This window comes from Astatotilapia calliptera, chromosome 5 (assembly GCF_900246225.1).
Source record: "Astatotilapia calliptera chromosome 5, fAstCal1.2, whole genome shotgun sequence".
Classification (NCBI taxonomy): domain Eukaryota; kingdom Metazoa; phylum Chordata; class Actinopteri; order Cichliformes; family Cichlidae; genus Astatotilapia; species Astatotilapia calliptera.
In genome coordinates this window covers 7,370,591-7,388,927 of record NC_039306.1, presented here as the reverse complement: position 1 = coordinate 7,388,927, position 18,337 = coordinate 7,370,591, and the positions used below count along the sequence as shown (strand labels likewise).

The 18,337-nt window shown below is 38.8% G+C and overlaps 1 protein-coding gene across 1 annotated transcript; it reads left to right on the top strand.

Moving 5' to 3' along the window:
* Window positions 1-248: 248 nt before the first annotated feature.
* ppm1j (protein phosphatase, Mg2+/Mn2+ dependent, 1J) lies at window positions 249-16,772 on the top strand. The gene is made up of 10 exons (XM_026166962.1): window positions 249-806; window positions 6,744-6,858; window positions 8,391-8,720; window positions 9,930-10,042; window positions 10,169-10,253; window positions 11,508-11,626; window positions 12,014-12,077; window positions 12,365-12,472; window positions 13,300-13,451; window positions 15,359-16,772. The coding sequence occupies exons 1-10, from the start codon at window positions 550-552 to the stop codon at window positions 15,504-15,506; spliced, it is 1,491 nt and encodes a 496-aa protein (XP_026022747.1). The 5' UTR covers window positions 249-549; the 3' UTR covers window positions 15,507-16,772.
* The last annotated feature ends 1,565 nt before the right edge of the window (window positions 16,773-18,337 follow it).

Here is an 18,337-nt window from a genome sequence, read left to right as displayed (position 1 = left end):
TAATGCCATAATTTATGAAAGCTTGCCTTTAAAAAAAACTGATATCCAGATTTTTCATTTAATCAGAAAAGGCTTGAACGTGTTCGGATTTAGTCCTTTGCAATAGTTCAGGGCTTCGTGAGACGTCATATATATCATATTACTATCTCCTCATTTGTCATTGACTGACATTTATGTTACTTTCATGTGATTTCTGTTAAAGGTTTTGGGGGGGGGGGGGGGGTGTTTTTTGAGGAGGGGGTATGTGTAAGACATTTTCACGGCTGGCTGCACATCCCTGTGAAGCCCTGCCTTCTGAGATGAGATAGTCTCCTGCTGGATTACAGCTTGTGCGCAGCCAGTGAGGGCTTTATTCTGTTTCAATGAGGAAAACATCGCGTCTGCCTTTCTGAAAACTGTCACATGGGGCCAAGGAAGGAAAAAAATCGCTTCCTGAAATGATTCTCGTCCCTCGCTATGTATTGCTGTTGTTTTCTCCCGTCTCTAACAACATAATATCGCATCGCGTCTAATTTTCCGTCCGGATCTTTTACCCCACTGTCGGTGCCGATGATGATCAGCAAAGTTAAAAACGCCATGTCCAACCTGGTCGGAGGGATGATGCCGCACGGACACCACCACCATAACCATCACTCTGGTGGACAGACCTGCGGTACGGACAGCCTGCCGCCTCGTTTTCCCTACGGCCGGCCGGATTTCTTGGACCTCACCCCGGAGCTCCTGCAGTACTCCACCGAGCACGCATCGCGGCCGGTGCTCACGTTAAAGAGAGGCAGCAGGCTTCCCTGGCAAACAGGATACGCAGAGTGAGTGTATCAGTGATTTCAGTGACATATTAATTGATCCGAAAATCATTGAATTGTATCAGTAAAAATTTTGCAAGGGTCCCGATGAGTGCCAGGCCTGATAAGTGATTTTTATTTATTTATTTTTATAGCTGCTGCAGTTTCGAGTGCACTGCAGCAGCCAATGTGGCCTTTTGCTATTGAACGGTTTCCATTCAATGTTCCTCCCGTGAGCTGCTGATAAACAATGTAAATTTGGACCAGGGTGTCAGTGCTGTAATTAGATATAAGGCTTTCGTATCCTAAGAGACTGTCATGTTTGAATACAGGCTCCACCTCAGTTTTGATTTACTGGGGCCATACAGAAGTGAAAGCAGGAAATGTGTATCTACTCGTTCCTAACAGAACCAGTGGGGTTTGCATTTGCAGTGTTCCGATTAACAGATAACTAGGTAGCAAAATGCCATGTGGGTTTACTTATCTTTGTGGCTAAATGAGGCAGAGGCTCTTCGCATTTGTCAGTCCGACTGCACAACCCCTGTCCTTGTCTTTACTATGATGCTTTCGTATTCTTTACACACCTGCAGTCCTCTCACATATAGAAAATTTCCAGCCTCATTTTATTTATACCACTAAACAAAATGTGTTCTTCAGATGATTCTTGCTGAGGAAAAACACTTTCAGATGCTCCCCTCCTCCAGAAGTGGGTGGTTGTGAAGGGCTGAATAAATACAGTCTAACACTATGTGGGCTATATTATCCATGCCTGTCCTCCTTGACCCATTGTGAAAATAAAAAAAATATATATAACTGACTCATGTGGAAAGTCTCAGATGTGAAATTTCAACACCAAATGTTTCAGAAGAATGAACAAGTACGGTCAGATATGAGGACTTAACGCACGTATTGATTATGTTCTGTGGAAAGCTGCATCATCTCTGTAATTCATCTGAATTCTTCAGCAGATTACTTTAACATGAGTCACTTAAGTTGTAATCACAGCATTAGCGGTGCTGCTTACAACACAACGTAATCGGCTGATCTGATCACACATCAGCTGTCAGTGCTCATTTCATACGGAGGTTAAAACCCCAAACAATCTGAACCATCCGTGTCACATCAGCACACTGAGACCACAGAAAACTCAACGTCAGTCCAAAGCAAACAACTCTAAAATGGAAGCAATTAACAACAGAGCTACAAACCTTGTCCACGCTCAACCATGATACACTGATGCCAAATTACAACTGCTGTCAGGTTCTAAATTTATCCAACTGTATGGCTATTTTTATTTGAGATCACTTCCATTCATTAAGCAGTTGTTTATTCACCCACACGGCAATGATAAGAGCCTTTCGAATGATCGTTTGTTTAGGCCTCGGTCCATTTTGTCCAGTGATCTTTACTCCCCTGTACAGAGTAGGAACAATGGCAGCCTGAATAATACAGATGGACGCTGTGTTGCATCTTCTCCGTTTTGATAACAACTAATTAGTGTGTCTTGGGCATGCTGGTGATAATAAGGATTCATGGTCATTGTTAGGTTTTCCCATGGTTTGTTCCTGTTATAGCGTTGCACCCAGAAGAGGTGGAATACTGCTTTCTCGCAAATTGGACTCATGTGGTAAAACAGGTTAGGAATTCTGAACCTAAAATCTGTGCACAGTGTAGGATGCTTGAGATAATGAGTCTAATTGCTGCTATGGTGTTGGTGTACAACACTGTGTCAGCATAAATAAGTGAGTGCACTTACAGTAAGACACTCAAAATGCTTTAATCAAATGGGTATTTAATACTGTTTAGTTTAATATGGAGGCGCTCTTCCAGGTCCTGCCACTGGTATCATGTAAGAGAGTTTGAGGAAGCAAGGACTCACATTTGAAAAAACATTGTATGTGACATATTTATTCCTTGTAGTATGATTAATAATTCATGAAAAGCAGATGTTAGAAGAGCAAAACAATAAAGAAGGATGAATGATTAAAGGTCTTTTATGCTCCTGAGTTGTATATAATACAAGATAGAATACATGAATGATGTTCAGTTTACTGTCAGTGTGCGTAAAGTGTGGCCCATTGTACATAAAACTGTTACAAGCTGAAATATAAAGCTGTTTCTAACTTCTTCCTTTTTTCCATTTCATTTCATTAGAAACGGAGCATATTCGTGTTTTGGGCTGTTGTCAGATCTTTCATAGACAAACAAAAAATCTACCTTAGTGGAGTAAATAAACCTCAGATGAATAGAGTTACACCCATGTTGTTGTGTATTTCTAAACCTATTGTTCAAGCGATTGTACTTTTTGGCTCACATTCTTTTAGTGACTCTATTTTGAGCACAGATCCTGAACTAATGGTGGGGCAGAGTTCATAAGTTGCCGTATGTTTTAAATATAATATCTTTAGTAGTATACAGCTCACATAAAGTTGTTTTTCTACAGGGGAATTGTTTTTGTCAGTCTTTGACTGTCAGCTTTCATTTCTTCTTAGCACTGTGGGCCTTCCAAACGTGATGGGAAGCTTCCCCTCCCTGAATAGGAATCAGAATATAACTAGTCTGATTTTTTTTTTTTAAAGTTCCTCATGAAGACTTTACTTTGACACTGCGGAAGATTTTATGTAACAAGGCCTGCAGTGTTTGTCAGCCTGCCAACTTCCACTTGAGGTAGCTTCAATCAGCAGCAACCAGAGAGTATATCTTTTTCACATTTAATTTGTAAAAGTGCTGTCAGACAACTCACTGAGGATGTGTCATGAGCACATAGCACACCCAAAACCGGCCGGATGACAAAACGGACGTACAGTTTCCAGTTTTACTTGAAGCTGAATTGACCAGCTATGCAAAAAGAATCTTGAACGACAGAGAACCGTGCAAACGTCCTTTTAAAGGATCAAAGGCTTGTTTCAGAAGTGTTTCCATTCACTAGATTATATGCATCACTGATCTCCCGCTGACTGAACCACAAAACTGTTTCTGTATCTCTAAAGCTGCCTGTCCTCAGCAAGAGACTATGAAGTGAATTCACAGTACTTTGCATAGAGTTTAATGTTTTACTTGGAGAATTTGCAATTTGTTTCAAAGATGATGTTTACACAGAGACATTTTTGTCAAGTAACCCGAAATAGAGAATTCACTGGAACTCATAGCTTCCTCTTCTTGAACTTTCCTTGCATAATAGAATAAGACGGTTGAAACAGAGAAGCACTGTTTTACCAAACACGACAGCCATGGTTTTCAGTCACAGGTTGTGAAAGCATATGACCGAAAGACAAATAAGTGAAAGAGTTAAGTCACATTACAGCAAGGCCGTGTTTTAGAATGGCAACCTCCCACGCCAGCAACCAGCATGTTCAATAATAGCTTATGGGGCTCATGTGACTGCTTTCAAAACAGAATTATTGCTGATTCTTTATTGTGGGTGTAGGAGTTTATCACATGGGAAAAGTAAACACTGACACGTTTCAGCCAAGCATGCTGCAGGCCTCCAAAATCTTATGGAACCAACACTTTAAGGTGTACTGTGGAATTTTCTCAAGTACAAAGCTTATGTTTACATTTAGCCTTTTTTTTCTAAAAACATACACAATGCATCCATTAAGTTTTGAAATGATAAGATTTTTTCTTTCACACAGAGACCTTATTTTCAACCCTTGGAGATAGCCACAGAGAGAGAAAAGGATGACATGCACCAAAGGGTGTCAATTAATTCAAGTAGCTGAGACTTGGCAGGAACCCACCAACGTGAGGATTCCATGGATTTTACAAATAGTACCTGCAGAGAGCTTGACTCGGGCATGATTTGAACAAGCAACCTTCGGAGTCAGGCATACTACCTGTTGTGCCACCAGCATAGCAGTTGGCTACTTCCCTGGACTTTCTTTGTCCAGTCCTTTGAAATATCTGGAAATGTTTGTGTAAAGTTGAGTCATCAGTGCAATTTTCCCATCTGATATATGTGATCTTTGAACATTGTCTTGGCTTTGGCAGAAAGTTTAGACTACAATCGAGTGATTTTAAATTCTTCTCTGTCATTAGTCCTAATGCAGGGAACGCAGTGCAGGACGCTGGTGTCTGACCGCTGCTTTCAACTGATTAGAACGTGAAGGGGCTTTTTATAATCCAGATTTGGGCAGCCGTTACATTTTGAGCCTCATTTTTGTAACTCTCTGAAATCAAAGCTCCAGACTATACAGCATCCATCTTCTGAAAAGATTGTAATCAGCTGAATTATATGGAATGTGAAAGGTCAGAAGTCTTACTCTGATGTAATTTTTACTAATCTCTCTCCCCGTTTTGTTGTTTGACTATTTAGTTTGTCCTCTTTCCTCGTCACTGTCAGCCTCTCTTTTTTTTTATTTACTGTCTTTGTTTACTTTACTTTTGCCTCTCATGATCCCGGCATTATCTGATAAATTGCTCATTCCTTCTATGCAGAAGTTTCTGAGGGAATTTTAATGACAATACTTGAATTACTGGAATTGTGCAGTGGGTATTAATGACACATTATCCGGCTAATGTGGCATTTATCTATAATTAAAAGTAAAAACGTTACATAATGTGCCAGCATGAGGTCTAGATAGACTTCAGTCTTTCCCAGCTAGGTTCACGTTACAGTTTAATGGACCTTGCCAGTGGAGCTTTGCGTGTCGTTGCTACAAATCATTCACAGTTGAGTATGAGTTTAGTTTGGCTGTAGTTTTTTTTCTAGGAAGCCTTTAGCTACATTTTTAAGATCTATTATTTATGTTATAAAATATCTAGTCATTATTTTTGTAGTTTGAAATAGAACTAGACATAATTTCAACAAATAATGTCACAGAGTTGTCCACTAGATTGGTTGTCCATTCAGCAGAGATCAGTGGTTTTATCTGTGACTATTAAAGTCAGCTGACTTAAGTATTCTTGGGTAAGTTGCTTAGCACCAACACAGGCCATGAAGAATCATCACTGCTTAAGTGTTATTAAAGTGCTGTAAGACGTGTGTCAAAGAGTGAATGGGGCTTGTAGTGTGAAGCACTTTAAGCTTACACTACAAGACCAGAAAGACGCAATCTTAACCATTTACGACTGCCTTACCTCATCTGCCAACTTCCCGTTTTGTGGAACATTCAGCTCACGGTTTCATTTTAGGGCATTACTCTTTTGGTTGGTTCTCATTGCTGAAAATTCAAATGACAGAGTTAACTATGTGCTAGAGGAGTAATTAATTGCTAAAGTGTTGGATATTTCCCTCAGGATTTCTAGGAAATAAAGATATGAAGAGAGTATTTGCAAGGCCAGAAAGACAACTCCAAATGTACACATTAGTTGTGTCTGCTTTATCTAGGTGAGCCTTTGTTTACATAGTTCCTGTTTTGTGACAGTAAGATGATACTGTGTCAGTGTCGTGTTGCACGTGTCTTCCACTGGCCCAAAAAAATCAATCGACAGAGGATTAAGAATTATTTAAAAGTCTGTACTGTGTAACGGTACATTGCTATAATGTGCAATGTGTGTAAAGTGATGGATTATATTACAATGCATGCAAATTTTAGAAATCTGCCAGCTCATTTTCAGATTGAATGGGAAATGTGAATAGATGGTTCTCTGAAAACAAAACTGTATATCATGCAAAAAAACATATTTGTATTGGTATTTTAAAAAATGATGTTAATGCTGTTGTGCATCGGTAGTTTCAGCTGACACTGCTGAAGCACACCCTGTGATAGATGATGCTTCTACAGTATGAATCAGTGCATTACTCTAAAGCCATTATCCTCCACAGGCATCAGCTCATCATAAAAACACTTAATCCCTTCTGCAAGTTCCCTCTGGGACATGACTGCATCCTGCCCCACTTTTCACCCCACTGTTGCACTCTCTCTATTGTGTTTTTTATGCGGTTAGAGGAATGAGCGCAAACACTATAAATCATCCGACTCCGGGCTCACCTTTCCTCCTTGTGTCTTTTTCAATCAGGGTGATCAATGCAGGGAAGAGCATGTTGAACGAGGACCAGGCCTCATGTGAGAAAGTGTTTGTGAAGAAGCCGAGTGGCAAACACCGCAACTCTACTTTGCTAGATCAAAACGGGGTGAGTGAAGGACAGATTTCTAGAATCAGGGAATGAGGAATGAAATGTATGAACAAATGGAAAAAAGTGAACAAATCTGACATCAGTATATATAAAGTCCTAAACATGTCTGAGGGGAATGTCACTGAAAGATGTTTGCATGCCTTGTTATGTAGCCTGAAGCATAATGTTCCCTTACAGAACATAAACCGCTGCACCCCATCTGAGCATGCATTGTATTTACTTCATATCCAGCAGTGCTGTTTTCACAGATTTTCACCGAGTGTAGTTTCCATCTAGATATTTTTTTTCATTCTGTATACATTTAAATGTGAATACATTTAAAGAAGCAAATTACTACAGCACAGAAATAGCCAACAGGATTTAGCAGGATTCAACATTAACACCTCAGACAAAACTTTCAACTCAGATTTCGTGACTTTAATTTGACCCGAATTAACAGATGTTTTGATTGACTGGCTCAATTTTCTGAAAGTCGCTGTAGTTGGATGGTTTCAATTTAACAAAGGACCGCATGACTACACTTTCTGTGTGAAATGGTGCAAAGTCATGAGATAGTCTCACCCCCAGCTCTACTGAGCGTTTTAACAACTTACAGCGTTTTTTCTCAAACTGTAACTGTTTTTGCTGACTCACGCTGCTGTTATCAGCGTTATTTTCAACCACATCACTGCGTAATCTGTTAAAAAAAAAAGGCTCACTGCACATTACTTGCCCTGCACAAATCTCCAAATTGATACTGCGACAGAGCTCAAATAAGACTAAAACGTAAGAAGTTTACACGATGGACTTAAAAAGGTAAGTCAATGTAAGTCATCGTGTGTACAGCTTGTTCCCACTGACTCCAGGTGGTCAAAAAGGGCATTTATTTCAGAATATTTTAAAGAAAAGTCTTATAGTCATTGTCTCTCCTTGGGCCTCACAACTCCTGTAAGACCTGCAGGCACACAAAGTACATTCGTGTCCTCCATTTGGTGTAAATGAATTACATCATCCCTTGTTGCACCCTTCCCCCACCCGAGTCTAGCATCAGAGGGGTAGGCAGATGTCTTGGGCCTGTTTATATGTTGGTTAGTCAGGCAGGCCAACTGGGTCTATTAACATTCCTGCCAAAACAAAGGTGGCAGTGCTTTCGCATTGCTCACTGTGTTATAAACAGCAAAAGATCTGATTGGAAGACGTTTTACCTACATTCCTTTTCAAAAGCTATAAGACTATTTTAAATTAATATTACTTCAGTTATATACAGTACTATTGCACTATTATTGTAAACTTTAGTGGTTCGACGAATAAAAACTTGATTCATGATGTGGCTGTTGTTTAGAAAGATTGATTTGGGAATGTAATAACAGATCTTGAAGAAATATTTTGCTTATAGTTTTAAAAAAATTGCCATAATCTGTGAACACTCAATAAGCTGTGCTTTCTGTTCAAAGTTGTAATGTCATAAGAGCTTTTTTTAACCAAGGAAGCAGATGAATTCTCCTCTTATTTAATACACTATGTCTGTCTGTGACTGTTTCCTCTTTTAGGATGGTACAGGAATTCCTCTCCACTTCTGGGGGATATTTGATGGACATGCAGGTTCTGGCGCAGCCATCATGGCCTCCAAGCTTCTTCACCACCTAATCAGAGACCGCTTGGGGGAGATCTGCCACCTCCTGGAGAACCCCAGCAGTGCTCCTCCTATCTGCCTGGCCAAGAATGGCAGCCCATATCAGGCGGAGGCAAAGAAAGGGGGTGCACAAGAACCAGAGGACCCAGATGCAGTCAGCGACGCTTCAGTGCGCTTTTACATGGAGAAAGTTGTCAGTTTGGAAAGCCTGGTGATGGGAGTCATAGAGACTGCCTTCAAACAGATGGTGAGTAGACAATGGGGGAAAAAAGCAAACCACACTTGGCATATTTAAGCTGTGGTAAGCATTTTTGCCCATCTGTGTCTTTTAACACCAACATAACCGAAGATTTTAGCTTTAATAACCAGAAGTGCATGATCTGGCATGCAGATCATGCACAGAGAGCAAATCACTTTGTTCTCATGTTTTGTTTTGGGTTTTTGGCCATGCTAACATTACTCTAGGTATGGCAGTGTATGTGTGTTGTGTCCAATCTGAATTATGTCAGATGTCCTCATCAGCACTTTCATCTTGTCCAAATATGAAGCTTTATAAACTAGAATATCTTTTAGCTTTAGCTAATAGCTTTTCCACAGCACCACTTTGATGTTTATGAATATATATGGGATGGAATTTCTTTTAACATTTGAATGACTTGAAAATGAGAGACACAGGGTTAAGACGGGAGTGTTGGTAGGTATATCAAAGCCCAGCTGTATTCATAAAACTTCTGCAATCTTTAAGACCCTCAACCTTTATTGTGAATACTCATCAATACATAAATACATAAGTTTTAGGTGTTTGCATTTTGGTACCCAGGTTGCCAGATTGGAGTCAGTGTACACAGTCCATACACCATGTATAATTTCCATCCCCGTCTCACAACAACCTGGCTACCTACAGTCTGATTCAAAGGGTGCGTGCATAGCTGCACTCTCTGCAGGCAGCCAGGCAAATTAATGTTGAAGGAATAAGATAGATAGCATAGACTTTTGTTGTTGTGGATTGCTTTGACAGTTGCCAGAACAGTCATGGCTAAACCACTTCACAACAACTGCAGTCATCTTTCGTTATCTCATCAGCCACAAATAGGAAAGCTTTAAAACACACACACACATTTTAAGGTTCTGGGTCACTGGAAATATCCAAATTTAAAAAAAAATAGACAGCTCATACTTCTGTTTCAGTTTGTAAGTTTGAAATGGTATTCTTCTCTGATGCAACATCACTGTCTGATTAAGATCATACCTATAAAAAGTAACACTCAGCCTAGGTAATGCATTCTTCAAAGCATCCTTGTTTCTTTTCATTAGCGCTGCAGTTTTGTTTTGAAAATGAATATGCATGAAGAAAATAATGAGCTATTCAGGATGATGAGAGGGAAAGCAAGCTTTTAAGCAGCAGAGATTTTGCAGCCTTTTGTCTTGACTTTTTTTTTTTTCGCTTTTATTACAGGATGACCTAATTGAAAAGGAAAAATCGTCGTATGCCATTTCTGGTGGCTGTTGTGCCTTAGCTGCCATACATTTAATGGGGAAACTCTACGTAGCCAATGCTGGAGATAGCAGGTGAGGGAAATATGATTTGTTTTCATAGCTTTAAGATCCCTCTTGTGTTCACTACAGGACACTACAGTGTCAAGTAACCTCACTTGAGTTGTCTTTTCACTCCTGTCTTTCTCCCTCTCTCTGCAGGGCCATAATCATACGAAATAATGAAGTTATTCCCATGACAAATGAATTTACACCTGAGTCTGAGAGACAGCGGCTACAGTATCTGGTAATCTATGTTGTTGTTTTTTATGTGGCTAATAAACAGTTGTGGGCAGATGTTTGCATAGACTCATCATGGGCATGAATGCTGTGGTAATGTTGGGCCGTTATTGAACCCTTTGAATTGATTTTCTGCAATCCACACATGGTCAAAAAAATATACCTACAGTTCAAATATGCAGATACACTCACAGTTAAATGGCTCTCAGCAAGTTGCACCTCAGTCAGATTTTTTTTGTAGTCATCAGCTAGCTGGATATTAAACTGCTCTTTCAGGCAGAATTGACAGAGTTAATTTAAATTGGTTGGTTAGCTGGCGCAAAACCAGGTTTAAAGCATAGTCCATAGATTTTCAATAGGGATAACGTTCAGATTTTGGAAAGGCCATTCCAAAAGGTTAATGTTAGCCTGTTAATGTTGATGTTTCCCGTTGTCCTTTTGAAACATCCAGCTATGTCAAAGTTTCAAGTGTCTACCTGTTGATTTGGAAATAGCCCTCCTTTTTTCCATCCAATTTGTACAGCATACCAGTACCACTGACAACAAAGAAGCCCCAGAGCATGATGCTATACCATAGTTGACATCTGGTACAGTGTTTTTAGGTTTCAAAGCCTCAGCTTTGTTCCTCCAAGCGTACCTCTTGTCATTGTGGCCAAAAAAACCCAGTCTTTGTCTCCTGTGGCCATAAAATCCATGTGAGCAATTGCAAATTTCAGTATACTTTTGACCCTGTGTGCATAAGAGAAGATCCTAAACAAAAATCCAACCAATACAAAATCCAAATCTTTTTTTGTTAAGTCAGTAAAGATGTATGCTGTACAATCACTCTACCTGTGAAAAAGAACAGTTAAACCCCAGATTTATAATGACATTCATGCCCATGGTGAGTGTATGCAAACTTCTGACCAGGACTGCATTTTATCATTTTCATCCTGCAGACACATTCTGCATCTTGTGCAGTTCCTAGATAAATGACCCTTTCCTGACAGTAAAGTACATCATCACTGAAATAAACTGGCATTAACCGGTTGTCTGTTTTAGTATCTGTTTGTAATTCTGAGTCACAGAGTGGGTGGATGATGTTTACTGCTAAAATGGAGCGTTTTATCCTTTTCATTTTAACATACTGCACTCAAGGCCTTCTGTCATATAGTGTCCTGTAGCCTTTCATGTTTTAGAAGAAAGACAAGAATCGTGACTTAGGTTGAGCTTTTTATTCTCTAGTTCAGTTCAACCTTTCTAATTCTGTGAACCCCTCCAGGGCTTCCTGAGGCCAGAGCTCCTGGGAAATGAGTTCACTCACATTGAGTTCCCTCGTAGGATCCAACACAGTGAGCTGGGTAAAAAGATGCTCTACAGAGACCACAGCATGACTGGCTGGTAAACCTTTTTAATCACATTTTGGACAGTTAATCACTTTTTCATCTCTTTAATCTGCTTGAGGCACCCTGTAAGTGTTAAGAACAGTTTGACTGATTTTACTCCGGAGTATTAGGAAGAATATAAAAAAATCATGAACTTTATTCATGTTAGTTGTTTAGTCTATGACAAATAAGAAAATACGAATAAAAGTAAGTGCTGTTTTTTTCAAATAAATAATTAAAAACCCAAAATATCTAGTTTAAACAATGTAATACTAGCATAGTCACATTTTCAACACTAAAATGATTGATTTTGATATTTTGCTTTTAATAAGAGAGCTTATTTTATGTTGAGCAAACAATCACTTGATCAGGTAATGATCAGCTTTAATTGTGTTTCCTGTAGGGCTTATAAGACAATTGTTGAAGATGATTTGAAATTTCCCCTGATATATGGAGAAGGGAAAAAGGTAAGAAGAGAGAAAAAGTCTGTGAATTTTATTTAAATTTAATCACAACACCTAATTGCATTTTAAAGCATTTCCATAATCTTAATGTTGTTAGCTAAATGTGGTCTCTGCCTGGCTAAAAAATGAGAGACATGCTCAGTATTTTCATTATTGTCTGAAAGAACATTGTCTTCGCTTAATAATCCCCCATAAATGGATTGTGTGAGAACTGAAGCGCATCCCGGAGCAATAACCTATATTATTGTGTGTCTTCGTGCTTGTTCTTGCTAATGTGTATGTGTGTACAGGCTCGTGTCATGGCAACAATCGGAGTGACCCGTGGGCTCGGTGATCATGACCTGAAAGTTTACAACTCCAACATTTACATTAAGCCCTTCCTCTCGTGCGTCCCTGAGGTGAGTGGGAGGAGTCAGCCTGAGCCTGTTACTGCTTTGGCCATTTAGGAGCGTTAAGATACATTCAAATAGTTGTTGGGCATTGGGCTTCGCTTACTGGTCTGTCAGTGAAAGGTTGGAAGTCCCAAATATGGATAAGAGCAATATTCTAAAGGCTTTTTATAAGTTCAGGTATGGGTAAATAAATGGGTCAAATATTCCAATCTAGCACAGAGAACCAGATATTACCATGTTATGACTCCTGGAGTATTTATGTACCGATTTGTTATTATTGTCTTTGAATTTATCCTGACAGTAGTTACCCATGATAGTGCCCTTATTGTTTAAACTCTCAGGGTTTTTTGCTACGTTTCGAAAAAAGCTTGCCCCAAATTCCTATTTAGACTTGCTTCATAATGGTACAGTCATTCGAGGCAATAAACATACTGATGCATTAGAGAGAAGACGGCTTAACCAATCTCTGCAACCACTTCCTTACTTCCGTTTTAGGCCCCCCACTCAAAGTTACATTGAGAGCCACTCGCGTAGACATACTAGAATCTTATTCTAATATGTCTAAGCTTATCTAAAAAGGCCACCCTTCCTGTAAGTCACTCTAACAGTGTGACTTAGCTTAACATCAGATTTGTGACAAAAAATGAGCAGCTTTACTACAGCAAATGGAGGTTATGACCCTTGCATGCCAGCATACAGTGCATTCACTAATCTTGCTTGCAGTTGACATGCACATGAATGGTTGCCTTTCTTCTTTTTGCAATTTAGAAGAAGTACTGACAGCATGATAAATAGGCATATAAATCCGTTAATTTGGTTTATCTCAATGACAGGTGAAGGTTTATAACCTGGATGAACATAAACACGGCCCAGATGATGTCTTGGTCATGGGCACAGATGGACTTTGGGATGTAACTACGGACAAGGAAGTGGCAGATGCTATTACAGCCTACTTATCCTGCTGTGACCCCTCTGATCCCATGAGGTATGCAGTCTCCCAAATAATCCTTTTTATTAGGCTTTTATTCTGGGTGTGTGCGCTGGGTCATGTGTCATGTGATCATGTTCAGATGGTGTGCTGTACAGAGTTTGTCCACTAGGTGACGGCAAACAAATGCAAAACACTTGCAGAATATTTAATCTATTATGTAACCTGAATATAACCCTATGGTAAATTCTTTATGGTAATTCTAATGTAGTTATGGGTTGAATCTATAAGCATACATCAGATAGTTTTAAGTGTTTATCAATAAGTTTTTAACAATTCTAATTTAGCCCATTACTTCCATTCTTCTCCTGAGATGTTAAACTAGTGGCCAGATACATTATTAAAAATGTTAACAGACATTACAGTATACAGATGGATAACAAATTCAACAAATATGAAAACGTGTTGAGTGTGAGTACCTTGATCCCACCATTTTATCCAGAAGATGTTTCCTTATTTGGCACCTTGAAGATGGTGGTAGTAAAATCCAAAATGTTTCACTGATGTCTGGTGACTGTGAACGACATAGAGTATGAATCATTTTGACAGGAGGCATAGTAAAATCCAATAAAATTCATATGTAACCAATATTAGTTGTCACACAACACAAAGATTTCAGATAGGCAAAAAAGCCTACCAAGAGGCAAAAACAAGGGAAAAAAGTACAGAAGCAAAACCAAATATCATTAATTAGAAACAATATTTATAAAAGCGAGGAAACAAAATAAGAAATGCAAACATTCAAATGAAAAAAATGCGTTTTATGACAAAATCTGAGAGTTGATAAAGGGAACCAGAGAGGTATATGTACTGAGGAGAGTGATTAACAGATTAGCAACAGGTGTTGCAGTAGTTAGAGAGAATAATAGGAAATGATTTGTATATATTACATCAACATTAATTCACTGATTCACACCATGATGACGACGACTACGACTTCAAAATGTCATTTGGACTGGAGATATGGTAACAAAAAGAGGGAAGGTGGTCAGAACTGAGGGGATTACGCTATTGGAAGGTGATACTGCACTACAAGTACATATAGAAGATGGCAACAACTGATCGGGTTCTCAGTGAATACCTCAGGCAGCAGAAACCCAAGAAAGAAGAGGAGCAAGAGGAGGGGCCATCATGGAGGGACAGGACCCTGCACGGTATGTACAACCAGCAGATAGAGGAAGTGGCCGATATCCCAGGAACAACATCCAAAATCTCTGTCCAGAAGAGCGCAGTCCTAGGAACAGCAAAGATATTGCGCAGGACCCTCAAGCTCCCAGGCCTCTGGTAGTTGAACCAAGCTTGAAAGACAGACCGCCCACAAGGGCAAGAAGGGATTTTTAGTTATTTTTTGTAAAAAGGAAATGGAATGGAAATAAATGAATATATTAAAAATAATAATTTCAAAATAAAACAGATTAGGGATCCACCACATGTGAAATTCTGAGCCAGTAAGATGGTGATGTTCATTTTGTTTATTTTCTTTCAGCATTAATTCTCCTTTTCTGTCAGACAAAGAATTCTTTATTTAAAAAAATAACTTCAGTCGTTTAAAGTCTTTTAGTTCTTCATGAACTATGTTTGATTAGTCAGGCAGAAGAAAACTGCTGTGGCACAGCAGATAAACATCAGTGAGATCAGTATAGGGTATATCATCAAATTTGTTAAGACTGAGAACCTTTAAGCTGATATAGTCCACCACAGAGATATTTTTCCTCTGAACTTTGGTCATGTTTTCATTAAAATTACTTATTATTTAACATTCCTGAACAGGTACTCTTACTGCACTTAAATACAAGATTCATTCACACTAAATTAATAATGCCTTTTCACAGTCTTTTCCCTGCTGTCCATATTGAATATGCTGTAACTGTGATTTATGCCTCTGCTCGGTGTTTGTTGTGCAGATATACACTGGCAGCGCAGGACCTGCTTATGAGGTCAAGGGGGGTGCTGAAGGAGCGTGGCTGGCGGCTACCCAACGATAGACTGGGCTCTGGTGATGACATCACTGTGTTTGTCATCCCACTGGCAGGGCATGAGTCAGAGACATGACGAGGTTGTAGCCACCACTATGACAGAGCTGACTCTTTAGGGCCCTTCCCATGGTCCTCCCTCTTTCAGCTCCCTAAACCCCGGACCAGTGGTGCAGTGGGAGAAGAAAACATCTTTGTCATAGCGAAGACTCGGGTCTGACCAGCACCTTCATCAACCTACCATATGAGACCCAGTCCCTTCACTTCATCTTAAACCAGGAACTGTCTCCCATCTGCTTTGGTTGGTCCTCAGTCATGCAACTAAACATGTTCAGTGACATTAAAGTATTTTCTCCCAAACCTGCTGTTTGTGACAGTTGCCAGTGAGAATTAAACCCTCGTTGTACTTTTCTTTCTTGTTTATGTTTGAGACTAAGCAGTTACTCCAACCTTAAATGGATTGTTCATTTTAATGTTGTGCCCTAATAGTGAATACCTTTTTAAAAATTAAAATTAAAAAAAAGAATCAATCATACAATGTAAAGGGGATTGCAATAGAGAATGTGAGGAAACCAAAGAGATGCTCCCAAGGCACAAGGATGGCAAATCAGATACAGAATAAACAGCAAAAACAATCATCAGGTTCTTGTTGTTGCATTAAAGAAGGAAGAAGAGAATTAGTTAACATGCAGAATCAACTGAATCTTGGTTGAAGGATTTCTTTCTCAGTAACAAATGAATGACAACACCTGAGGCACTTGAAGACTGTTGCACATGCTCTGTGGTAGCCTGTTGATTTCATGATATCTTTTAAACGAATGTGCTCCTATATGACTTCCTTCTTTTTGTCATTGCAGTGAAGAAATATGAAGCTTTTTTGTTGAAAAAACAAGAATCATTTGTATAATTTAACTATAATTAAACGTTTTTCTTTGTTTAATATTTAAATGAGAAAGTAAATTGTTCTCCATAATTGTCTCGGTATAGTAAGATGTGATAAACTTCACATATATGCCTTATTGAAACATGAAAGGGACTCGAGAGTTTTTTTCTTCAAATGCACTAAATTTGACCCTTGTAGAAGAGGCAAAAAAATATATATTGTATGCCCTTAAATGTACTACATACCTCTTTTATACCATTTTGGTTATGTCACGTTGTTCTTTAGATTATGCATATATTTTTAAAGATACCTTTGGTTGTAAGCAGTATCAGATGTTTTATTTTTATGTTTCTATCCATAACTCTTTGTTCAGATAGTGTGTCCCCGACTATGAGCTACCTAAATGTGTAGTGGAGGGATAATGTGTTCCAGTTAAGAAATAAATCAGATTTTTCCCATTTATTTTGAGTGTGCTTGTGTCACTAACTCCCAGTCTCCTTATTTATCAAAAGGAAATGAACCTTTGTCGCAGCAAACTGATGAGTCACAATAGTTCAGGGAGCAGTTAATGTTCTAGTTAGATGAGACTTAGGTTCCTCAATAAATCTGTTACTCCTTTTAATACAAGCTGAACTTTTGAATACAACAAACTTTTAAAAAATATGCTTGAACTGTTTCAAAAGAAGCAAAGAATTTATATATTAATGTACAACCTCAATGTCAAAAAAAATTGGGGGTGCCGTGTAAATCTCTTAAACCCATATCTGATTCACAGTAGAACACAGGGAACATATAAAATGTTTCAAGTGAGAAAATGTACTAGTTTAGGAAAACAAAAAAAAGTTCACTTTGAATGTAGAGGTACCAACATGTCTATAAAAGGTTGGGATGGGGTTGTTTACCACCATGAAGCATTTCCTCTTTTTTTTAGCAATCGCCTGTAAACATCTGGGAACTGGAGAGACCAGCTGCTGGAGTTCTGGGAGAGGGAAATTGCCCTATTCTTGTCTGACACAACTCTTGCTGCTCAGCAGTCCTGTTGGGCAGCTTTGTTAGATTTCTTGCTTTTCCAAATGTCTTCAGTTGGTCAAAAGACGTTGAAATAGCTCCAATATATAGTTCAGCACTGTATTACTGAAATATGTGTTAATAACAATCTGGAATCAGAATCAGAAAGGGGTTTATTGCCAAATGTTGAGCAGGTTTACAACATTAGGAAATTGCTGCGGTGCTTCAGTGCAAACATAGTGTCATAAATAGCACTTAAATAGTGTCATAAATAGCACTTAAATAGACATGAAAAAATAAAAGTAGGGATAAGAATTAAAAGTGCTACGTAGAAAGATATGTGCATGAGCTATACATGAGATATATACATGAGAATAAGTCCTTCCTCGTTAGTGTGGAGTACACAGTGTCCATGTTTCCCAAAAAGAAGTTGAGATTTCAGTTCGTCTGACCACTCTGCCTCCGTCCATTTTAAATGAATTTTGCCGTAAACAAAAGAGCAACGTCCAGAAGTGATTTCTGACCGTATTCCTTACACACAGAGATTTCTCCAGATCCTCTGAGTCTTTTGATGTCATTTACTTGATGATTCAAAGGTGTCACAATTTTATGTTAAGGAACTTTTTTTTCTTGAAAATGTTCCACAATTTATATTTGCATTTTGCCCTTTTTTGCATTTTGAAACTCTGCCCTGCTAGAATGCTGTTTTTGTGACTCGGTCGTGTTACTAACATGTTGCCAGTTAACCTAATAAGTAGAGCTGTTTCTTTTTAGTATACTTTTAGAGCCTTTTATTAACCCCATGCCAACTTTTTCAGTCATGTTACTGCCATCACATTCAGTAACATTCAAAACATTTTAAACAATTGATATATTTTCCATGATCCATTGTTAATAAAATATGGGTTTCTGGGATTTACAAATCAATGTATTTTGTTTTCATTCCCGTTTTACACAGTGTTCAACTTTTGTGGAAACAGGGTCCTTGGTTCGTTATTGACATGAGTACTAAGCATTTG